Source organism: Rhynchophorus ferrugineus, unplaced genomic scaffold, assembly GCF_030347505.1.
Source record: "Rhynchophorus ferrugineus isolate W39M unplaced genomic scaffold, kcgeb_rfMv2 rfM3, whole genome shotgun sequence".
Classification (NCBI taxonomy): Eukaryota; Metazoa; Arthropoda; class Insecta; order Coleoptera; family Curculionidae; genus Rhynchophorus; species Rhynchophorus ferrugineus.
This window is the reverse complement of record NW_027472582.1, coordinates 45,055,610-45,081,722: the sequence shown is the minus strand read 5'-3', so window position 1 is coordinate 45,081,722 and position 26,113 is coordinate 45,055,610. Positions and strand designations below refer to the sequence as shown.

Genomic DNA, 26,113 nt, shown 5'->3' with positions numbered 1-26,113 from the left:
ATTTCACCATGTCGACGATAGTTGGCTCGTTGGTCGCAGCTTCCTGCGGTTTCGTATCTATTGGTTTTTGCGCTTTTTTATTTTCAACGGTAGATGTTGTTTCAGAGATTTTGGCTTTGTCAATTTGTCTTAAGCGCTGTTCTGCTGTAATTTTCGTCAGGTGGAATCCATTTTTTTTTTTGATATACTGCACATCCTTTATAATTGGCAGGGTATGTTGCTACGCTATTGCGTTGTTTTCTGCACTAAGTTGTGTGATGTTTACCGGCACATTTCACACATCTTGGTTCCCTAGTGCAAACATTTTTAGTGTGTCCAAAATTTTGACAGTTTATGCATTGTGTTATATTATTATTTTTCTTCGGAGATTCCACTTTTATCCTACAGTCTACTAAATAATTTATGTCATATATATTTTTATTATTTTCGTTTTGTTTCATGTCTACGTAAAACAACGGAAAAGTTTTAATTTGTTTTTCACTATTTACATTAGTTGTCTTTTTCGCTATAGGCGTGACGGTCGCCACTTCACACACTTCGTGCCCGCAAGTCCGTAATTCCAATTTAATATCGTCTTGATTTGTTGTGGACGGTAAGCCTCTAATGACGACTCTATACCACTTATCACTTTTAATTGATAAGTGTGATATTCGAGTTTATTGAATGAATTGTTTTTCTTCATCTCAATGAGATGCTTTTTTACATTCCTGTAATCGATTTCATTACTAAAACTTACGTTAATATCATCGTTAGACAAAGTTTTAAACTGCACTCGGTCAGTAGCTAGTCAGTAAATGTTACTGGTTGATGCTAATTTTGGTCTAAAGGCTTCACTGAATCTTACGACTTCAAAAAGGCGACAGCTCGATATATAAACATTATAACCCAGTTCTTCCTGCTTAGTCTAGGATTCCAGAATTTTTCCAGAACTCTTGACTAGTATAAAAAGTTGATTACAATGACTTTGGCAGCAAAAACCATCATAAACAAACTTCATTTTTTAATTAGCTTATTATTATTGCTCTGTTATCCTTTTCAAAAATATGTTGAATAACGAGTACTTTTGGTAATTTCCATAGGAGTCTGATCTTTTCAGCTTTTTGTCTAATGTGATGCAGAGATATTTCGCTAATTCTGTTTACGGAATTGGGCAGTATTGGCGTAAGCATACTGTCCAATATAATGAAATTTAGTCTTTTATCTGTAACTCAAAATTGACATGGATAGATTTCAGCTGTATATTTCAATCGTCATATATTTCTAGGAAGAAATATGCCTTTTTCATATTTATGCAAGTTTATATTTCAATGTAAGTAATGTCTCTTATTGTTGAAATTTGAGCAATTTAGATCAGATACAGGAGTGATCCCAATACATTATCCAGCTAACTCCAGCCGAAATAGGTTTGTGCGTTGAGAATGCCTCTTCATGCAAAATTGGATTCTTCTTCTTTTAAAAAAATCGACTCCATCAAATTGTGCAGTAACAATGTACTCATCTTGTGGATTAGTCCCAAATGGCATACCCGATCAAATGCCTATATTATTGCAGAGCAGTATGTCAGTTTTCAATTTTAATTTTTTTTGAAAGTGTAAAATTGCTATAATAGTATTTTAACTATATATTTTTATACAATATTTATACTATATTTTATAATAGTAATTGTTTGTCAGTTTTTTAAGCTAAATGAAATTAATTAATCAAAAAAATTAATTATGTATGTGAACATGCATGCAATACTTTTAGTGGCAGTTCTCTTAGTAATTCATGTGAATATTTTATAGTGATTTTGCTCATCAAGTAGATGTTGTATCTATTGTAGATTTTATATCGTTTATATAACTAGATAATTAATAGTTTATACCTGTTATTATTATATTACTGTTATGTATTATATTATTCCTATCATATATATATATATATATATATATATATATATATATATATATATATATATATATATATATCTTTTCATCAATCAATACTAACAACACTTATTCTTTTAATAAGGATAAATTAAGCAGGTATCATAAAATTACCTTAATAAGACGTTGAGGATATCTCTCCGACTATCAGATACTAGTTCGACAGCAGCATGTAAGGCAGTTTTGGAATTGCTGTCTTTGAGATTTGGGTCTGCTTTTCCTTTGTGAAGTAACACTTCAACACATCGACTTGAATTGGTTTTGACTGCCAAATGTAGAGGTGTTTGACAACTGAAATATGTTACCTCGTTAAATAATGTTATAGCGCTGGATATTATCTCTTACTTGTTGTTAGTTAAATTTGGGTTTACATCCTCGCATAAAATTGTTTCTATACAATCTGAATTGCCATTTTCTGCCGCGACGTGAAGAACGGTATTGCCGCTGTCGCTTTTGCGAACTTTGGAACATGATATTTTTTTTGTTTTCAACATTACTTCAAGGCAGCGGGAGTGACCTAACTCTGCTGCTCTAAAAAATGGCGAGACATTGGAAAGTTTTCCTTCTTGATGTAATTCTGCTCCTATAAAAAATATACAATTTAAAAACTATTAGCAGTATGACTTAACTTTTCGAGATTTTTAACAAATTTGAATCAAAAAATGCATTACATTTTATTACTGTAAACACTTGAAAATAGCTGTTTGGATAATTGTATAAGTTGAGTAGCAAGAGTTTACTACATTAACTTCGCCATGAACGGTCCAAAGCCCGACTGTAAAAGGAGGGGGGGTGGTCACATTGCCACAGTGATCAAAACTAGAAAACCATGGAAACTAGATAAGATGCAGACAAATGCTACCGCATCCAGGGCAGCCTATGAGCCAATATTAGAGGATCCAGGATGCTGATAAGAAATAGACTATTGACCAATATCCACAAAAAATAATTTACATTAAATTGCCATTAAACTGTTACAGAGAAAACGCTACATTGGAGCATGGAATGTATCAATGGGGTATCATATTGAACAGAATGAGGTCATCACTTTAAAATTGATAAAATGTAAAATCACAGTCGCTGCTCTCTCCAATCTAGGCATGGTTGAATCCAGAGTTATTAGCTTGCCGACCATCTATGAAGTGTTCGCCTTGGTTCATTCTGGTGCTGACCAGCGATGGTCGAAAAGGCTTTAATTCGGTAGATATATAACATATGGAGCTATACATAATAAACCCACATATAAATTCAGCCAATACTGGCTGGGAAGAAATTCTAGAAAAATTTGCCTATGGAGCAGTGAATGACATCATTTTACATTTATTGTGATTTTTCCTCATTAAATAATTTTGTCTGGAGGATATTACTGTATTACACTCTCCAAAAAATTTAAAAACTATTGATTCAGCGATGTTGGGTTATGTTTTGGTTAACTCCCGATTTCATTCGACGCTTAACGTTGTAAGGAAGATGCTATGACCTTATTGTGAATCTGCACTATTTCATCTGTGTAACAATATAATTAAGACTTCATCGAGCAAGTAAAAGTGCAATGTAAAAAATCGCATCAAATCAATCGTGAGTGGAGCTACTTGTGGAGTCCAAAACATAAAGACTTTCAGATCATCTAAACGATACAATTATTGATGTAATAGAATAACAAATATCTGAAACAATTATTGAGTGTGTTACCAGCTCGGAATAAAACACAGATATTCGAGATCGATATTCGAGAAATTGTTCAAATGATATAAGAATGAAAACAAAACTAATCGATTTCGATAAAACAAAAAACCTAAAAAACTAAAAATATAAATCTATAGAAGTAAATCCAACTAGTAGAAGCCTACTGAAATTATGTGGCGGTATATTTGGAAGTTGCTGAATCTAAATCGAAACGTGAATATCGGACGGTCAGGCTAGCTCCTGAGTATCAAAACAAACACTTAGGAGCTAGTCGCCGAAGACAACATTCATGAAACAGATGGAACATTTGTAAAGTAACACTATGAGTGACGAAGGGAGTTTTTCATGCCGCTAGCTCTACGTTTCTGGCCCATCATAAGGTTTAGCAACTTGGCCAACAATTCCACAATTCCTCATGATGATCCAGCAATGAATGAATTGCGAGCATTAATAAAATCATTAAAGTGTGGTAAGATTGCTAAAGTCGGCCAACTGAAGTCAGAAAAAATGAATGCCGGTGAGGTTTTATTTCAACTGCTTCACGTACTGCTCACATAAATTTGGAGATCCAGACGAGTAATGTTAGCATGAAAGAAAGCGATCACTGTTCTTATACTGAATAAAGAAGATGAGAAATATTGAAAAAAATATATAAAATATATCAAGTATAACTCTCCTATCAATTGTCGAGAAAATGAGATTATGAATATTATACAAATGAGACTTCAAAGAGCTCAAAAAGTCAAACCGAAATAGCAGACGAGATTAGAATAAATCGCAGTTATGTAGATATGATTTTTGCACTCGCTCTTTTATGGAGGAATATATTAAATGAGGAAAGCTTGCGATCATCGTTTTTATTGATTTTCGCTTTTCTTCTTCTTTCGACTGTAAACACTGGATCCCGCTTTGGGCAGCTTAGTGTTCTCCTTAAAATTATTATGCTTCTTTAGGTACCTTCCGATGATTTCAATAGTAACGTTGGTTGAGAAGTAGCCACACTCCCCAAGTGCCGACAAGAGATTGATGATTCTTACTACACTTGCTTTGTCTTAGTCGCACAGAGATTGAAAATTTTGTATACTAGTATACCACCTCTAAAACGCTTACATCAATAATTACACATTCCATGAAATACAATGTCGACGCAAAAAAAGAGTGTCTACAAATGTATTCCATTGCTTTATAATTATAGTCGCAAACGTGTTGTGTATCATTTTTCATCGTATACTCTGTTTTGGTTAGATGCTTCCTAAAACTTATTTTATATTTTGAAATCTGAGTATCATTTTTCCAAAATCTCAAAGAGTCAAAATATTCCTATTTTAAATAAAAAATTTCTAAAAATCTCTAAAATCAAGTCAGACGTCTAAGTAGTAATTATTAGACGATCTACCTCTATTCACAAACAGTTGGACACAATCAACGGCATCAGCCTCCACTGCCATATAAAGAGGAGTTTCATAACTGGGTCCATTAGCCATGGAGTTCAATTTAGCTCCGTTGTCCAAGAGTAGCTTAGCAGTTTCAGTTTTTTTCCCAATAGCCGCACAATGCAGAGCACTATACCACTTATTAATAACGTTGACGTTCTTAACACATTTAATCATAAAATGAGTTCCAGGGACACATCCAACAAATGCACATACGTGTAAAGCAGATAGTCCATGAGCCTTCTCGAAGTAACTGAAACAAAATTAGTATCATACCAGTATAACTGTATCACTGAGATAATTTTGATATAAAAAAAATTAAATGAAAATTATCTGACCCGTAATTTATTTTCAAAAAATGAAAAATCACTTGCAGTACAATTACAGTACAATTTTTAACAATACGTGTTATTCTTTCAATAGGTGACAAAAAAAGCAAGAAAACATATTTTAATTTGGCTTGAGTCAGGAGGAAAATAGTTGATATATATCCAAAAGTTCTCCTCGATTATACGGGATTACTTCTAACGTTACCGCACTAAATACTTCCCACAGCGTCTCGGATCACAAAAAATAATATAATTGATGATAATTTATAGATTCTTTCTAGAGATGCTTGTTAACACAATAATAAATCGTGCAAAATTCCCGTTACATTTTAAACATACTTTGTATTAATGACTGTCTGGTTGCAACAATATCATTAACTTTTTTGTTAGGATCCCCGAATTTTTCAATCCCCGAATCATATTTTTACTGGGTGTTTTCAAATAAGTATCAGTTTTAATGCCAAACTAATCAGTCAACCAATGAAGCAATTAGTTATCATGCAAAATGATGATGTTATTTCAAAGAGTTAGAGGATTTACAGGAATAACTGGAAGTCTTTAACATTTAGGGTAAGGTGGAATAAGACTATATAATGTGAAGGGTCTTACAATACGTATCCAACTTTATTATTTATTTTGTGTTAGTTAACAGGAGGTGTTGTACAATAGTCGTGTGTAGCATTTTGAGATCAACTTTGTTATAAAACGGTTTGATTTGCAAGAAACTAACTTAAGCGTCACGGCGAAAGCTAGTTCAGTCAGTGTCAAAAAGTATAATTTTTGGACAGAATTCCATTCTTTTTAGAGGAATAGTGCCAGATGTTAGTTATACCAACAACGTTATACCAACTTTTTTATGGACGGTCTATCTCATACATATAAGATTTTAATTAATTTATTGTCGAGCTATCTACATTCATGCACTTACAATACCACCTAACCATAACTACTAAATTCAGCCAAATTCAAAGCAGTTACTCCGGCATATGCCATAAGAGTTTTTAGGTATAAGGGAATATAACCATTACATCCGAATATTTTTGGAAAATACTTCTTATCCAGTGTATTGGTAGAAAAGAAATTGCCGAAAATTTGTGCTAAACAAAATGACCACCCAGTTCGTGACAACGCATGAAACGCTATAATTACGACGGAAACACTAGATTTGCCGTAACTAGCATGTAGATTAGTGTAGTAGATTGCAGAAAAACTTCAACCTATCAGTTTTGGGTGAAATGCAAAGTTTGCCAATAAACAGAGCAGTTGTAGCTGCTCATGCTGACACGGGAATTTGAGGAATGTTCAGAATCTTGTCGGAATTCGTACTATCGGATCGGCAGAGATACATTGAGGAGAAGCGTTTGATTTAATTTGGGTCAATATATCGCCCGGCTCAGTCAGTGGTAGGGCCCCAAAACGCAATATTTTATGAAACGCAGTAATAACGTCACATTTACTGACCAATAGTTTTCAAATGAAAACCAAATTCAATTCTTAAAATTCATTTATTAAAATAAAATCCTATACAAATACAAATGAAAAATATAGATAAATGAAAATAACATAAGTATATACAACACACAAATATATAAGTACACAAATTTAACAAAAATAAAGAAATATATAAACAAATATTAAATAAAAAATTAAATATATAAGCATAAAATAATATAATACACCAGGCAATATAATCTTCTATAACGCCTTCTCCCTTTTACTTCAAATTTCTTTATATATATATATATATATATACATATATATATATATATATATATATATATATATATACATATATATATATATATATATATATATATATATATATATATATATACATATATATATATATATATATATATATATATATATATATATATATATATATATATATATATATATATATATATATATATATATATATATATATATATTCTTTGTCGGATTTTACACTCTTACCTAGAACAATCACAAATATTAAACAGTCACAAACATAAATTTACGACCATGTCCCAGCAGGATTCGAACCCGGGGCTATCACAACAGCAGGAGGACTGTCCTATCGCCTTTACCACTGCGCCACCAAGCCGGCTTTCATATTTTTTTAGTGCTATCAATTTTATTGGATCTATTAGAGTTCTATCTTCTAGTTTTGCTAATATCTAACAAATGAATAAGGTTTAAAATTGTATTTTGAAAGTCTTTGTAGATTGGATAATTAAAAAGCTAAAAATGTATGTGTTTTTTAAAATATCTTTCAAAATATGTTATTATTATTGCAAAATCCAAGAATGAAATATTTTTTTATCAATTACATTTTACACTCTATATGCTTAGTACTACTTTAATTCACAAATTAATCTGTTGTACTTGCATTAATACACAAAGAAGGCGGATACGGGATTAATGCATCAGTATGAATTTCTTAAATTAAAATAAAACTAATCTGCTTAAGCTAAACTTAAAAATACACTTATACACTAAACTAATTCGTGTGGTTTGTAGTAACCTAGTAACTGTGTCGTCAGCAAATGTCTCAAGTACTGTTTCCTTTGTTGTTAGGATATAAGCACTATAGGCAGATATAGAAATGGTCCCACGAAACTACCTTGTACTCCAGCCAAAATAGGTTTAAGTATTGAGAATTCCCTTTCATGCGAGACTCTAACGTTTCTTTCGAAAAGATATGATTCCAGCAATCGATAATAATTCCGCGGTAGCAATTTACTCATTTTTTAGATTAATCCCAAAAGCTTGTGAGACCCCCAGGAATATTGTAGGGTAATATTTACTTTCTTCGAATGCCTTTTCAACAACTGTTGTTACTCTGTGCACTTAGTCAATTGTGGAATGGTTACTCCGAAATACTAACTGGATATCTGGTATTTCTATAAATGGTTTAATGCGTTTTAACCACAGTTTCTCAAACAATTTTGATATTGCAGGTAGCAGCGAAATAGGCCTGTAAGATTCAACTTGTTCTGCCGGTTTGTCAAATATTTAAGCATAATTAGTCGAGCAATCTTAGGACATTCCATAACATGGTTCAGTCTCAAACAGGCATTGAATATATATGTTAATATAATTATTGGTTTTCGTGGCAGCTCTTTTAATAACCCAGGTGAAATATCATCAATACCAGGAGCCTTTTAGGATTGAGGTTGTTATCAACTTCTGTGGCAACTTCCATTAGATAAATCAGATTTCCAGCTGCATCGGGCTGATAAACAGGATTTATAACTATTCTAAATTCTATATCCTTCGGTTGAAATACGTTAGCTAAATGTTCTGTGAATAATTAAGCTTTTTCATCGTTACGTCGAACCCATTCATTATGATTATTTTTAATAGACAATACTCTAACAATTAGTATTTTATATATCCCAGTTGCTTTCCATAGCGAATAATCTTTGTCTGCTTCCAGGCTTAATTTACTTACTTATTTCTCGAAGCAACTCTGTTAATGTTCTTTAATCGTTCAATTTGTCCGATTACTAATTCTATTAACTATTGTTTTGTCTACAGCATTTATGGTTCTGTGCCATACTCCTCTATCATTTCGCCTTTCTTTTACGAAGTCCTTAATTTCAAGGTAGTAATTTACCTCATATTCTGATTTCTCTCTTGATGTTGGGGTAGTTTCTTTTACAGCAGACCGAATTTGTTCAATTATATTTCGGGTTTGCAGCTCAAGGCCGTCTATAGTTTTGAGTCTTATGTTTAAACTAGATTGTTCCTGCATTATAAGTCTAAACATGTCCCAGTTAGTAAATCTATTGGTAAGATTTGGCTTCTTTGTTTTTTTTTTCAGAATTGTCGTGTCTAGTTTTAACAATACTAGAGTGTGATAAGATAATAGTGCACACAAGCTCTCGGTTTATATTTGATTTGATGAGATGCCTTTCGAAATGTAAAAGTCCAGTAGGTCTGGTACTTTATTAATGTCGGTGGTCCAGTATGTGGGTTCGCGTCCTGAATGATAATTACAATTTATTACAATGAATTTTCCAGGTGTTATTAATCGTGAACCCCAGGCTGTATGTTTAACATTAAAGTCCCATCCAATAATAAACCTTGGGCCTAATTTAAAAAGTAAATATCTGTATGGTTTTTGTTTTATTTTATATCTTGTTGGACAACATATAGCTCCTATGTTTATTTTAGGGCCGTTCTATTCAATACTAACTACCGTAGCTTGTATTTGTTCTTGTCTTATCTCGTCTTAATGGAAATGAGTTTCCGATATGACAGCTATATCTATGTTATTTGTTTTCAGAACTAATTCTAGTTCCCGGATTCGCTGGTTTAGCCCTTTTACGTTCCATGTTATCATTTTTAAGAACGAATTACTCATTTTTATTTTTCTTTAACTTGTTTTGGGACTTTTCTAATTTTTCTACCTTGTTTTCTAACTAATAAATTTGGTCGCATTTCAGTCTGAAATTCACAACAGTTTCTTGCTTTTTTGCATTAATTTGTTTATTAGATTTTTTGTCGCATATATTTTTTGCAGTTGGAATTGCTATTTCCTCAAGTGTTTTGAGTGAGTTCTCTTAATCGTTGTACAGTTGTTTTATTTGGCTGAAATTCTTTTATTTTCTTTCTATACACTACACAGCCTTTATAACTGACAGGGTGTCCTTTTTCGTTACATAATGCACATGTTGCTATGCTATTGCGTTGCTTTCTGCATTGATTTGAGTGATGTTTACCAGCACCCTTCACACAAGTTCCCTACTGAAGGAAATTTTTAGTATGTCCAAGCTGTTGACAGTTTGTACATTGGGGAATACTATTATTTTTCTTCGGTGGTTGTACTTTTATTTTGTAATCTATTAGGCATTTTATGTCATAAAAGATTTTACATTTTTCATTTTGTACCAAATCGACGTAAAACAGCGGAAAGGCTTTAATAAGTTTTTCGCCATTTGAGTTTATTGTTTTTTTCACTATAGGCGTAACGGGCGCGATTTCATACCATGAGCCTCTAGTTCGCATTTAATATCATCCTAACTTGTTGTTGATGCTAGTCCCCTAATAACTACTCCGTACCACTTATCACTGTTTAATTGATTGTTTGACTCTTGTTTACTGAATGGATTGTCCGTCGTCTCTTTATTTTGTTTCATTTGATTCAGATGTTCCTTTATAGCTCTATATTCGATTTCGTTTTTACAAGTAACGTTAATATCGTTATTTGGCAGAGCTTTGAACTGTACTCGGTTAGTGGCCACTCCTTTTATTTGTGTTGTGAATAGAGTAAAATTACCAATATTGCTTACCTTAATCGGGGGAGGCAGGGTTTATCTTCTTGCTTCTTTTTCATATTCTGTGTGATATTTTCTTGCTGCTTTCTTACTAGCGGTGAAGGTGTCATCTCGGACTTCTTCCTCTTTTTAGTCTTCACATCTGTCCATTCGGATTGTTGCCCTACCTCTTGTACTAGTTCGTCCTCGTCGGTGAAATACTCTTAATGTTCTTGGTGCCCCTTAATATTTTGTGACGGACCTTGTATAAGCAATCGCAAAGCTGCAAGCTCGTTACTTAATTTTAACAGTTTTTGGTTTAACTGTTGATTCGTTGCTTTCAACTCATTGTATTCATTTATAAGTGCAGTTGGATCCATTCGTTTGGTATTTGCATGTAATTTTACACGAATTCTTGATTTCACTGTCCTACTATTATAAGGGCGAAACTTGAGCGTCCTTTTTTAGCGGCATGTATTCGGTTCACATTAGATTGACCGTGTGGCCGTAACGCGTGCCTGTGAACTTTTTGAGACCGTTCACTAAAAGTTGATCGTAATAAAATACAGACATTTTTTTTATTACTCCTCGTGATTCCACAATCTGCCCTATTGGGAATAAGTATTCCTTATGTCTATATTATATATACATGGCATGTAGAAAATCACTTCATTAAACAATCTTCTGTATAACATATTATCTTAATTAATTAGTCTTATTCTAAAACTTATTGTTGTTGTTAAACGTTTTAGTCTACGCACTTCACTATCACGTCGCATATTTAGCTGATTAGCGAGTACATTGGGATGCACTGACACTCCTTTGAAGTACTTCACACAAACACGTTGAATTACACACGTTATAGGTTCTAGAGGAATATTGCGTTGTATCACTTTATTTGAAATATAGTACGTAGACCTTATTTTGGAATCGTTGAATGATGGATATATTAGATTTGCTAGCGGTACCCCATAGTTGGATTCCATATGCCGAAATGGGCTTGAGTATAGACTCAAACAGCAATACCTTGTTATCTAATGATAACTTGGATTTGCGCCCAATGAGCCAATACATTTGATATAATTTTAGTCCAGATTGTTTCCGTTTAGAGAGTATGTGCTTCTTCCAGGTTAGGCGTCGATCTAAGTGCATACCAAGATATTTAACATGCTCTGCTTCGGGAAGTTGACGATGATTGATATTCACTGGTGGACATGTTCTTCTACGCCGGGTAAACGTTATATGCGTGGATTTTGTTTCATTGGCTTTAATGCGCCATGTCTTCAACCATAATTGTATTTGCTCCAAGAGGGTTTGTAGGTTTATTGATGCTGTGACTGGATCTTCATGGGATGCTGAGATTGCTGTGTCGTCTGCATATGTTGCCACAGTAGTTATTTTTGCGGTGGGCAGATCAGCCGTATAAAGAAGATACAGTACTGGACCCAGTACTGTATCTTGCGGAACTCCTGAATATATGGGATTTAATTCGGTTCATCGACTTGATTTACAATAAAATGTCTATCAGTGAGATAAGATTTTAGTAACTGATAGTCCGGATGAGGGAGAAGTTTCTTTAGTTTAACCTGCAAGCCCGTATGCCATACTTTGTCAAAAGCCTGAGATATGTCTAGAAAAGCAGCCGAACAATATCTTTTCGCATTTAGGTCAGCGTTTATTTTGTTTACAAGTCTATGCACTTGTTCTATAGTCCCATGCTTATTGCGAAAGCTAAACTGAATAATTTTTTTTTTCTATTAAATAGTTTAGCTGCTTTACGTATAATTTCTCGAAAAAATTTCGAGATTATCGGTAATAAACTTATAGGTCGGTAGGAGGTCACATCTTCTGGTATTTTTCCTGGTTTAAGAATAATTAATATTTTAGATACTTGCTACATTGTTTTAAAATTTTACCAGTAATTAAGTCATAACCAGGAGCTTTTTTAATATTAATCTCTCTCATTATTGTTTGTTTAACTTTTTTGACCGTTAATTTCTCGTGCGGTAAATCCATTTGAAATGGCAAATCTAGAAAGCTAGTGATTTTATTTTCCTCAAATTTATGTAGCTGAGACTGGAAAGGTTTAAAAACATTTTTTAAGTAATTTGAGAAAATGTCGGCCTTCCCTTTATTGCTTCTCGCCGAATTATTTTCGTTTGTTTTAATAGGTGGGTTATGCTGCTGGGATCTCCTAAGCTTTTTTGTTGCTTTCCACAACGAATAGTCTGTAGCCCCAGTTGATGTCAAGTTTTCTAGGTATTCTTGAATGCCTTGGTTTTGATCAATTTGGATTAGTTCTTTCAGCTCTTTTATTACCCTATTAAATTTTCTTTTATTTTCTTCAGTCCTTTGATTTTGCCAATTTCGTCGTAACTTTCTATTTTCTGCTATCTTTTTCTGTATTGTACATGATATATGTGTATTTTTTCTTGGAAAAATTGAAATGCTTTATATCATCTCGAATTATTATGGCTGTACCTCCATGTGCTTTATCATCAGGGTGATTTGTATGATAAAGTTTATATTTAGGAATTTTCAAATAATGTTTGTCCGCAAAATGTGTTTCGGAAACCATCATAACGTCAATATTTTGTTCAGTTACGAACAGTTTTAATTCCCTGACGTGTTGTAGGAGCCCATTGGCATTCCAGACGGCGATTTTGTAGCTATTGGTTTCAGGCATTAGGCAAGTTTGCTGACGACGGTTCTGAGTAGACCAAGCATCGTACTCATTTGATCCATTATCCATGATTTGGCCATCATGTTTTCTAATCTAAAAATGTTGCTAGTTTCAGTAGGTTGAGATGTCGTTTCTCGATTTTGTGCTGAACCATTTTCAACCATTTGGACATAAGTTATGTCTGGTTGACTTAGTCTGGTGGGTAAACTGGTAGGTGTGGATTGTTTTTGTTGCTTTTTTTTCCCTCAAGGCAATATAGAGTTTATGCTGTAGTTGCTTGTGAACTGCGCAACCCTTGTAGTTCGCTGAATGATTTCCGTTAGAGTTAGCACATTTCACTTTTTCATCGCGAACTTTACGAGTACAATCTCCTGTTTTGTGGTCTGCACATTTTACGCATCTATATGATTTGCGACAGTAAGCCTTTGTGTGCCCGTGCACTTAACACCTCGTGCTTTATTATGTTATTATGTTTATTATGTGTTTTAATATGTTTTATTACTCTTACCCTATAGACTGTTATTGGTGGTGGTTTGGGAACAACTTTTTCAGGGCTTGGTTTTATATTCTCTTCAATTTCTTCCGACAGGTTGCTAAAGCTGTTTTTTGTCTCTATTGGTTTCTGTAACCAATAGTCACTGATTCATGTTTGTTTTCTCGCGATTTCTTCTTCTGAGCTTCTCAATAGTTTTTTGTTAATGACTCTAGTCCATTCTGATGGTGGAGTTTGCGTTATTGCTGATTGTTCTAATCTTATATCAAAGTCTGCAGGTGATTTGGTTGAATCCCTGTAGTTTGCCATTTTTAGATTTTTAATATTTTATTTTATTTACTTAAAGAGGATAAAAAAATAAAATAAATACATTGTTTATTTCACGCATTTCTTTTTTCACTTACGTTATTTTTTGCACTAGTTTTTGACCAAAAATACTATAAATGAATTTCAAAAGGACTGTTGTAAAATAAGGGGTAATAATTTTAAAACACTAATAAAAATGAGATGCAGTCCTTTTGTCTGGTTACGTAAGCACGTATTCACTACACTTTAGGTCTGCTCAAAGAGGGATAGCCGCATCTGTTATACGTTTTTAACACTCAGTTAAACAACCGTAATACAATACTGGATTTTTTTAAAGGAAGATATCTTTCTAGAGCTTGGAGTGTATTGAAAATACGTCTTCACCCTACGAAGGTTCAAACCGAACTAAATACAGATATATTTTATGTTATATTTCTAGAGAGCTGTTTTCGAGAAGGGAAAAACACATCTTGACTTTACGAAGTTTGAGACCGAACTATATCAAGTAAATGATAGCTTAAAGATCTACAAAAAGTATAATAAAAGAACAGAAGATGATTGAAAAAAAATGCATCCAAATGCAGCACTTCAAAAGTGAAAATAGATTTGTTTAAGGAAGTTAATCCCCTTAAAGTAACAATTACATTTTCAAATGATGGCACTGCAAGAAATATTTTCTAATTATCTAAATCAATCCTAATTAACTATTAATTTTTACACATTAACTATCACATCTTTTGAAGAACTGGGTAGACTACTCAAATTAATATATTCATTTTTTGCTTATTTCTTAATAAATAGGGTGTTGACTTTCTATAAAAAAAATATAGACATGTAATAAGCATATAATAGATAGATAATTGCATATATACCTGGTAAAAACAATGTTTGATAGGCATTTACTCTAGCACCTGTTCGTGAAGGAAGGGTAACTCTAAATTTCTCACTAAAATAGCTGTGATACACACTGGATGATGATAATATATTTTTATTCTGTTTAATCCAGATAATATAATGTTTACTTTAAACGATGATGATGATCTGTGATAGCTTTAGGTACACAAAATTGACTATCGGGATGCATTGTAATCAATTCAGTAACAATTAATGTAACACAGGAAATATGCACAACGTAAAATGACGATTTCATTCTGTTTTATGGCGTCCAAAATGGCTCCAAACACTTAAAACAACATCACTTCCAACAGCAAGTTTAAAAATTATTGCGATTGCAAAGTTTATGTGAACTAATCAAATGCTTTTATTCTAACAATTTAAAATAGCCAATAAAATGCTGCGATCGCAGCGCTATCAACTCATTAAACTGAACAAAGATTTTTCTATGGCCTGGACTAAACGTCCGCCGAGCAATGTCTCTGTCCCGAAAGGAGATTTGTGTCATTGAGGGAATGTAGAGGGTTTTCAGGATAAGATATTTTTATGGCAGAATATTTTTTGATTTTTGGATATTTAGTATGAGGACGTTTTTAAACTGGGACATTTTTCATGCTAAAACACTATTTATACTGGGGAATTTTGTCATAAAATTCGAATTGCTATCCATGTGCTTCATTCGTTAGCTGCTAAAGGACCGTTTAGAAAAGTGTTTGAATGGTCCTATAACTTTATGAGAGTGTAGCACCGAAGACAGGGAGAGACCGAAAGTTGAATAGTTATTGATTTTATGTTAATATTGATTTTTACTGTCTGTCTATATCTGTCTGATCGGGGATATCGATAGACGAAATCATTTAAAAAATCCACAAAATGATTTTGAATGACCGTAAATTGAAATTGAATGAAATAGCAGACACTCTAAAGATATCAACTGAACGTGTACATCATATCATTTACAAATATTTGGATATGAGAAAGCTCTGTGCAAAGTGGGTGCCGCGCGAGTTCACTTTTGACTAAAAACAACGAGTTGATGATTCGGAGCAGTGTTTGAAGATGATCAAGCGTAATAAACCCGAGTTTTTGCGTCGATATGTGATAATGGATGAAACATGGCTCCAAATTTCATTCCGAAGTCCAATCGACAGTCATCCGAGTGGACTGTACACGATTAACCCGCTCCAAAGCGTAGGAAAAAGCAACAGTCGACTGGTAACTTATAATGTAACCTTATTATGGCGTCTGTATTTTGAGATGCGCATGTAATAGTTTTCATTGACTACCTTGAAAAAGGAAAGACCATCAACAGCGACTATTACATAGCGTTATTGGACCGTTTAAAAGATAAAATCGCCAAAAAATGGTCCCATTTGAAGAAAAAGAAAATGCTGCTTCACCAAGAGTGAAGTGCAAGCTTCACAATGCACTGTGTCACAAGTCAGTGAAAACGATGGCAAAAATCCATGAATTGGGCTTCGAATTGCTTCCTTATTCACCGTATTCTAAACATCTGGCCGCCAGCGACTATTTCCTGTTCTCAGATCTCAAAATAATACTTGCTGGGAAGAAATTTTCCTCGAACGAAGAAGTTATCGCTGAAACTGAGGCCTATTTTGAAGTCGAGGACAAATCGTACTACAAAAATTTTATCGAAAAGTTGGAGGGTCGCTATATATCAGTGTATCACCGTTGAAGGGAATTATATTAAATAAAAAAAATATTCCAAAAAAATGTGTTTTACTATGATAGGCCGGGAATATTTCAATTGACCTGTTACGATGCGCACTGTTATGACCTGTTACGCCGCCAGCCAGATGATCGAGAGAGTGAAAGAGATGATATGTTAAAAGATCAGTTTGCCTCAAATTATTTCTCAAAAACGTTGCTAGCTCTTATACTATAAGTTTTTCAATTAATTTTCTTCGAATGTCTTTAATCCTCCAGGCCGTTCTTTGCTAATGTCATCAAAATCACCACTTTTGAATCTTTGAAACCAAAACCGATAATTCGGATATAACGAAGCAGACTCCCCACACGCTTCTAAACATTTTTATATAGAATCTATATCAAATAATCTATATATTGAGCATCTATATTTGATTAATCTGTATAATTAAATTTTCTATATCTTAGCAAAAATTTTGCCTTTCTTTTTGAACAAATCGGGGCAACTAGAAGCGTGAAATTTACGGCTCTAGTCTAGTACGGTTGAAGCTTATATCGAGTAAGAATTAGGCCTAATATTTTTGTGTAATATGCGCTATAAAATATATATACCAATAAACCAAAACACTTAAAACCAAGAAACGGTTGTTAGCTGTGTGGGTTAAACACATATATCGGCGATAATAACATATTAGGATTAAATCTCGGTAGTGTTATGACTTTTTTTTAAGTTTGTAAAATAAAATGGAAGACGGTGTTCGTTAAAATTAAAGGATTGTCTGTTTTTTACATTCGAAACGAAATTAAAACCGAAAGTGAGAGATTAAAGCATTATTAAACGAAGTTATTTTATTTTAATCGGTGTTTTGTGTTATTCCTGTATTGTTATAATTATTAAAGAGTTATGGCAAGTTTGTAAAAAAAAAGATTAAGAATAATAATGGTCACGTAAAGTTATATTATACATTTTCTCGCGGAGAAAACTAATTAATATGCCCACATTATCGGAAGGTATATATGTTTCTTTGCTTACAAGATATTTAGATTTTCGAAATTACAATATTAATTTAATTTGATATCAGGCAAGAAAAAGAAAAAAGAAAATTTGTTCTTGCTTAACGACTGTTATTAATTAATATGGTTCTGGAGACATAATATTAACGATAATTCATTCTAAAGGTTGTTTTCCATTTAAATCCATTTTTCATTAGTAAATTTATTTCGTAAACAAGCACTAACCCAATATTGCAGGTAAAGAATACGTTAATTTGTGCATCAAGAATTAAAATGAATATTGCATAAAATATTAACAGTTATAAAATATTTTCATAGAATTTTAATTGGTTTACACGGGACATAAGACAAAGTAGGAAGCAATAGATACATTAGTCTTTTTACTCTATTATGACAGAAACATGATTAATTTAATATATCGTGGTCGAAATTGGGCCACAGGGCGATCACTAGTAGTAATAAATGTCAAAATGTAAATGCTAATCGTTCTATGCTTAGCGTCTGTCTATGTGCCCTGAATAAGTCAGTAATAGTAAATGGAAAACTGTTATTTTAGGTAGAGAACTGTCAAAACAATCAATACAACAGAGTTAGATACGGTTTGCTTAGCAGTTCTTTATATTGATATGTCCTGTTTTGCCTAATATATATCGTTGATCAAAATACATGCAAGCACCTAATATTATCACAATTGAATCGCATACATAAAGAAATATAAATTAAACTTACCAAGGATCTGAACCCAATGCAATTAATTGTTCAAACAAATACCATCCTTTATGCAAAGCGCACCATAACAATATAATGTTCTTTTCCGTCTGACTTGCTTCATTACATTTTGATTTGACATTATCTTTAGTGATATTTTTATCACCTAAAAGATTGGTTCTTCCTCCGCATAATCTCATTTCATTCCAGATACTTTTTTCAACAGAAATGTATGTAAGTGGATTGTCCCCTTCAATAGTTGACTTCTTTTTGAAACATTTGTTTTCATACGTTTTACCAGATAAATCACACTCGACCGATTCCAACTCATCGCCAGACTCACTTTCCCCTAGAGAATTCTTAAAATTCAATATTTTCGGTACATTGATTAAACTCGACATAAACCCTGTACGACGTGCACTCTTTTTTTTAACAACACCTGATGGTTTTGTTTTATTCATTATCGTATATATTTTTTAAAATTAGTATTCCTTTTGAATCGTTCAAGCGCTGAGTATCGACTGCATATTTTTAGGTAAATTATTATCACCATTGGACTGAGCTATTTTAACCTAATTTTAAATTTCTGAGAATATTCTATTTCAATTAAAATTTTATAATTAAATTTAAATCTGTTTTATGCTAATTAATCTAAAAAGAAAAGCAAAAATATTTCCATATATTTTTAATCGAACTTATTTTAAATCTTTCTACAATATTTATAATTTGTCAAGCTTTATAATTCAACTAACAGTAGAAATAACTATATAATTTTCATGCATAACATATTTTTTCCGCCATAAACATTATGCCTCAAAATACCGTTAATCACAAAAGTATATAGGCTGATTTATTTCCAAAATTGTGTTATTTAAAATAGATATATTCTTATATAAGGTTTGTTTTTGTAAGTTTAGTAAGTATGCTGAATATAAAGACAAATTTATTATCAGTTCTAGTCGCTCCATGAAAATGAACGAACCGGAATCAATGCTTAGTGAAAGTTCAAGCCAATCAAATTTTGGAAGAAATGTGATTCAGAGAACTCCAATATCTCACAATCTGTATTATCCAAGTGAAAATTTTATAAGGTATCAATAAAATACTTGATGTATATTATTCTGTATAGTAAAAATTATTCTTATTTTTTAGGTATCACAACCGTGGAAATAGTCAAAAAATTTACAAGAAAAAAAGCATATCCTTAACAGCTCTAACACTATTATCCTTTCTTTTTTTTCTCCATATATTGCAAAATTGTATCCAAGAAGATGACATGATTAGTCCAATGAACGTAATGCAATCACCTACGACATAAAGAAAAACTTTAATGATAGGTTGTGAATCTGTAAGATCAATTATTTTAAAAAGGATTATACAAAAATTTCCAACTGTAGATTAAAATTTTAACTAACTATGAAATAAAACATTAAAATTTAAATGTTTTTTTTTCCATATTTCTTTCTCTTTTAATGAAATGTTTATATTGAACATACTATAGATATATATGGTTTCTCATTGCGGAACGTACTGTACTGTACTTGATTATCTGACGTTTATCACGGGACAGCTGACTAGTCTCGTGAAAATTGGGAGAGTAGTTTTGTGAATTAAATAATTAAGTATGTCTTCAAGGGATAGGCTTCCAATTTTCCCTTCTAGAGGGTAAGTATATGTATTTTTTTGAATTATTAAATACATATTAATAGGTTATCAGAATAACCATTTATTTATACAGAATTGGGAGTGACCAAAATACATCTTTTATTTCAGAGCTCAGATGTTAATGAAAGGTCGTTTGAAGGGGGCACAGAAAGGACATAGTTTACTGAAAAAGAAGGCCGATGCTTTACAAATGCGTTTTCGCATGATCCTGAGCAAAATTATCGAGGTTTACTCTCAACATTTCTTGGTATATATATATATAGATATATAAATGCTATTTCTGTTATTTTAGACAAAAACTTTGATGGGTGATGTGATGAAAGAAGCGGCCTTTTCTCTGGCAGAAGCTAAGTTTACTACTGGCGATATTAACCAAGTTATTTTACAGAATGTCACCAAAGCACAATTAAAAATTCGTACAAAGAAAGACAATGTTGCTGGTATATTTTTTATACAAACATATTTATGTAAAATTAACCTATCTACTAATTATAGGTGTTACATTACCTGTATTTGAATGGTATCAAGATGGTACTGATAATTATGAATTAGCAGGTTTAGCAAAAGGTGGCCAACAATTGGCAAAGTTAAAAAAAAATTACCAAAGTGCTATTAAACTGTTGGTAGAATTAGCTTCACTTCAGACATCTTTTGTTACTTTGGATGATGTTATTAAGATTACCAATAGGAGAGTAAATGCTATTGAACATGGTATGTTTTTTCTTAAGTATTAAACTCGCCAATACTATATATTTAAACATATATATTGATTTTATTATTTTTTAGTAATCATACCCAAAATTGAGAATACACTTGCTTACATCATCTCAGAACTGGATGAAATTGAAAGAGAAGAGTTTTACCGCTTAAAGAAGATTCAAGATAAGAAAAAGATCAATAAGGCAAAGGCTGAAAAAGCTAAAGCTGAGTTAAAGGCAGCGGGTCTAATAACAGATTCCCAACCGGCTAACATCTTGGATGAAGGGGATGAAGATATCATGTTTTAACTTTTTTAAAAGTAACATGTATCAATCCCTCAATATAACTGAAATATTCAGATATTTAGCAAAGGTTTTATTCTACCAATTTTCAGTATTTACAAACATTAAACAAACTTTGTTTTAAAATTCATGTAAATTTTTTGATTGATGTAGTCATATTATGTATCTATGAATGAAATTTATGTACATATTGTATTGTTCAAATAATATATACTTATATATTATAAATGTTATACATTCCACTTGGGGATAAAAATGTTGCTTTAGAATATTTAATTCACATATAACTTTTTGTTTGAAATGTGTTAAATATATGCTTAAATGTTTAATTTCTTTCAATTAATTGTATTACAATTTCTTTTCATATTTTATTAACCTAAAACGTAGGCCCATAAATGGCTATTTTATATATAAGGTCTGTTAAAATCTATAGGATCTTAAAAAAAATAATTATCATTTTGTGGATTATTTCTTAGTTTAGTGAAATTTTAAATAACAAAGGTGTGAAAAGATAGAAATACCAGTTATTTTATTTTTACCATTTTATTTATACTTTTGTTAAAAATGTGAGACTACTGATCTGCATATTCAGTGTAAAACGAAAATTAGAATAGTTAAAAAGCTATGTTATTAGAAATAAGGCAAACTTAGGATCTGTAAACCTAGATACAGATTAAACCAACTTCCAGTTAAGTCATGGTGTTAACCTGTAAAAGTAATTTTTATATCAACTGTCTTCCTCATTAAAGTCATCTTATACTTACAATATCATCAATTTTCAAAATAGATCTTACAGTTTCAGTTGAGAAAGATAATGCTGAAGTAGTAACTAAAAGTGGTTGAATAACATTCTCTTCTAGAATGTCAGAAATGCAACCTTTTCTTACATTTATGCCTGCAGATATTTCACCCTTTGCATGTCTATTTCTCAACTCTGTAACGGTCTTAAAATCATAAAACATTATTAACGTTTTCACTAAAAAGTCATGGTATTTACCTGGATGGGGTTTAGACCAGCATTTTCTGCAAGAGTAAATGGAATAACTTCAAGCGCAGAAGCATATGCTCTTAGACATATGGCATCTACACCCTCAATTTTGTCTGCCAAAGCTGCCAATCGCAAAGCCAATTCTGTTTCAGGTGCACCTCCACCAGCTATAATAGCTCTTTTTCGAACAAGGCATCGAACAACACAAAGTGCGTCATGTAAAGACCTTTCAGCTTCTTCCAAAACTAATTTATTTGAACCACGTACCAGTAAAGTGACAGTGTGACCAGGATTCTGAATACCTAAAAATAGGAATTTACTATATTTAATCTGCATCTTACATAATCCCAATATAATGACACAAACCTGTTATTTTCACCATTCGATTTCCTCCAAATCCAACTTCTTCAGCTACCTCAGCAGTTACTAAATTTTCTGTTACAAAGTGGTCCAAAGAAGCAATAGGTCTACATCCTAAGGTTTTACAGACAAATTCAACATCATCTCTTTCAATATCCTTTACCACCATACATTTAATTTTATCCAAAAAATGTAATGCTAAGTCTGAGATTGCATCACGTAATATAGATTTTTGCACCTACAAAATGGTTATTTAGAGAAGTGTAATCAACAATAGACTAACTCACAAGTAGGACGTTACATCCTGATTTCTTTATCTGTTTAACTATGTTAAGTATATAAGCCCTTTCTTCCTTTAATACTCTATCCATAGCAGCATAATCAGAAACTATAACATTATGATCCATATCAGTTTTAGGTGGTGATATACAAAACTGAATTAATCCAATCTTAACATTTTCTAGCCTTTTAGGTCCAGCTACATTAGCTAATGTTCTTGGAAACACTAGCCCATTAATTAACTCTGTATCTTCTACAGTACCACCTAGTTGCCTCAGAACTTTAATGTCTGATAAATTGCAAGCACTTTCTCTACCTAAAATATAAATGCTGATATATGCTCATGCTCAATAAAAATATCTTTCTAACCTGGTTCCAATACTTTTAATACAGCATCAACAGCTAAGGGTGCTAACTGTGTAGACTGTTGAGATACTACTTTTGAATTCAATGATGTGGATGCACTTTTTATCAGTTGCTCTCTATTAATTAATTGTACTGGGGTGGAAATATTATTCAATATCTATAACAAAAAAATGCCATTCAATATCTATAACAGAAAAGTGTGAAATATTCTAATAATATAAATACCTCCAACGCATAAACTGCAGCCTTTTGAAATGAATCAGAAATAGCTGTTGGATGAATCCCACGATTCAAGAGCTTCTCTGCAGCATCTAAAAGAGCTCCTGCTATAACTACTACTGATGTAGTTCCATCGCCAGCTTCAACATCTTGTGCTCTCGATAACTCTACCAACTATAAATAAATGATTATTCCTCTTATGTACTTCTATAATATATCTCAGTAACAAACCATTTTAGCAGCAGGATGAATTACATTCATTTGTTTTAAGATAGTCGCACCATCATTGGTAATTGTGACTTCTCCATTGCCTGCTTGTATCTAAAATAAACATATATAACCAACATAATTGTAAGTTTAAATGAATTAATTACCATTTTATCCATACCCCTGGGTCCCAGACTTGTTCGGATCGCATCACAAACAGCTAAAAAAAGTATTGAATATCTGGTATATATATCTAAATACATCAATTAATTTACCTTTTGCGGCATTAATATTACTAGTTCTTACATCAGCCGGTTTGCTTTTATCCTTATAAGCAACATTCCTGTTGCGATTTGCATCTCCAGAGGCTTTGGGAGCCGTCATTTTTGAATTTTTATAATTTGTTTTAAGAATGTAGGCTGTATTCTTAAGATGATTATGGATTAACCCAAACGAATAATTCCCACCTAGCTAGTTAAACAACCCGTTCCGACAAAACCTAACAACTGACAGATAATACTGATATAACACTTAAATTACGTTTCGGATGACATATATTTGTCAACTAACAGGTTTTGATTATTGAAAATTATCTGAAACCCTAAACTTATTAAGACTATTATATATTTTCTTCAGATAATTTTATATTTTTAATTTTTTTACTCTATGTGTATTGACAATAATGACACTACAACATATATATATGCAACTATATATATTAACGTTGGGAACTATCGACTGAAAACAGTCGAAATAGTCGATAGTCAAAAAAATAGCTTTGAAAATAGTAAATACTATCAAAACACGATTTGAATGTTTAATCCCATTCGTAATGACAGACGAAGATCTACGAATTCTTGTCTGTATAAAATGTGAGATAGGAAAGGACGGAGTTAAATGTTTGGAGCAGTTAATTTTAAATGTCTTTATATTCTCCATTGGTAGTATAAGCGAGACAGAGATGTATATATATTCTTTTACTTGATAACTTTAAAAAAGGAAAGAAAAAGCAACTAATATCTATTATCAATAATAAATAATATAATTTTAAAGGAAGTAGGTTTACTTTTATACTGAATGTTCTGTGGATATGTTAAAAGGAATGGAATAATAACACCACAAATGTTTTATCGTGTTTTAACATATTAATTGCTATTTTTAAATAACATAGCATAATAAATATAAATAGTACTATATAACTTAAATAAAACCTAAGAAGTTATGTAAACGTATACCTAATCATTGAAAAGTCTAATCCATGATGAACCTAAAAATGATCACACAATAACTACCAGACCCTTTTTAAATAAAAGTTTTAATTATTTTTAACAGAAATATTTTTAAATTACTGTGAATATTATCATGTTCAAGTTTTCTCTCTTCTTCAATCGTTAATTATTTGCCCAGATGTTGAAAAAACTCGTTCCCAGGGGACAGATGTTGCCAGTATAGAGGAATATTTTACGTGTAACTGATATAATTCAGGTAGTTTCATTTTATGTGTTTGCTAAAAATCCAATGGGTTTTCAAAACGTCCAATAAAATGGAATTTCCAAATAATGCTAAATCTGTAAAGTTGCTGCAGTACTTGGAGTAATTACTTCTTTCATTCTAGCCGTTTTTTTTATCAAAATATCTCCAGATGTCAATACATCCTTGGTCAGTAGTTTTGTCTTGAATTTCGAATTGTGGAGCTATATTTGTATTTTTTGAAGTTAGAATGGAAGATACCTCTTTTGTGATAACTTTTTGTATCGCCTCAGCATTATTTGCAATACCAAATCCTGCTTTTTAGATTTAAAAAAGCAGGATCTAAAAAATGTGGATTTCCCGCATATTGTATTCATTTCTAAAATTGCCAGTCTTTTATTGAGGATATCTAATAGACAATTTTGTCAATTTTTCCCCATTCACTTGTTAAAATCCTGGATTTGATGGAATGTTGTAATCCTCTTATTAACCACATAATTAAAGACATCGTTGGGATATCTTTCATCAGATAACTCGGTGGTCATTATTTAAATGGGCTTTAAAAGCTGAACACATTCTGTTAAGATAGTCCATTCGTTAACAAATAAAAACTGTGGTGCTCTTCTTAACAGCCAACAAAATATCAAAGTAGAGTTTTCCTAACAGAAAATGTATTTATTACAAATATTTAATTTACTTTATTCACCTCTTTATCGTTAATATTTTTAAAAGAAATTTAACAACTGCTGTTGTAAAAAAATTTCAAATCTTTTGGATCTATGCATATTTTTGAAACCCTTGAAGTCTAATTTTAGTTTTCGATATTTTAGGAACAAAATTTCGACAAACAAGAGGCTTGGACAAAAATCGTGAATTTTTATCAAAGAAGTATTACCTATTATCCCAGTCCAAAGTATTACCTATTATGCCAATCAAAAGTATTTTACTATTTAACACTTACAATTTAATTTTTTTGCCCTCGAAAACTAGCGTTCCAAAATGCTGCTATATTAATTTACAATATATAGTTATTCACAAGCAAACTACAAAGAAAAAACAATACCACATATATTACATATAAGTCTATATAAGCATAAATTCAACGCATTACTTTTAAGGTCGCGACTAGGACAGAGGCCAGAACTTTAAAAATCAGTCGTATGAGCTAGTAGAACC

General features: G+C 32.0%; 3 protein-coding genes across 3 annotated transcripts in view; 1 reads left to right on the top strand and 2 right to left on the bottom strand.

Moving 5' to 3' along the window:
* Positions 1-18,843, bottom strand: part of LOC143193671 (transient receptor potential cation channel subfamily A member 1-like) — a 32,626-nt gene extending 13,783 nt beyond the window's left edge. Inside the window, exons 1-8 of the mRNA XM_076399992.1 lie at positions 18,404-18,843; positions 18,341-18,350; positions 10,653-10,837; positions 10,385-10,524; positions 8,510-8,658; positions 5,008-5,203; positions 2,271-2,508; positions 2,040-2,216 (exon numbers count right to left, since the gene is read on the bottom strand). Of these exons, the coding sequence (XP_076256107.1) occupies positions 2,040-2,216; positions 2,271-2,508; positions 5,008-5,203; positions 8,510-8,658; positions 10,385-10,524; positions 10,653-10,837; positions 18,341-18,350; positions 18,404-18,843 (1,535 nt within the window). The remainder of the gene's footprint in view (positions 1-2,039; positions 2,217-2,270; positions 2,509-5,007; positions 5,204-8,509; positions 8,659-10,384; positions 10,525-10,652; positions 10,838-18,340; positions 18,351-18,403) is intronic.
* A 1,044-nt stretch (positions 18,844-19,887) lies between these two features.
* On the top strand, positions 19,888-21,387 carry LOC143193334 (V-type proton ATPase subunit D). Its single transcript, XM_076399491.1, has 5 exons — positions 19,888-20,047; positions 20,156-20,273; positions 20,340-20,487; positions 20,543-20,758; positions 20,834-21,387. Exons 1-5 carry the CDS (start codon positions 20,007-20,009, stop codon positions 21,052-21,054), a joined length of 744 nt encoding a protein of 247 aa, XP_076255606.1. The 5' UTR covers positions 19,888-20,006; the 3' UTR covers positions 21,055-21,387.
* A 188-nt stretch (positions 21,388-21,575) lies between these two features.
* CCT4 (Chaperonin containing TCP1 subunit 4) lies at positions 21,576-26,069 on the bottom strand. The gene is made up of 10 exons (XM_076399489.1): positions 23,743-26,069; positions 23,635-23,687; positions 23,492-23,581; positions 23,267-23,434; positions 23,045-23,198; positions 22,684-22,991; positions 22,403-22,634; positions 22,046-22,338; positions 21,813-21,992; positions 21,576-21,755 (listed from the first exon to the last, which is right to left on the bottom strand). The coding sequence occupies exons 1-10, from the start codon at positions 23,849-23,851 to the stop codon at positions 21,738-21,740; spliced, it is 1,605 nt and encodes a 534-aa protein (XP_076255604.1). The 5' UTR covers positions 23,852-26,069; the 3' UTR covers positions 21,576-21,737.
* Positions 26,070-26,113: the final 44 nt, after the last annotated feature.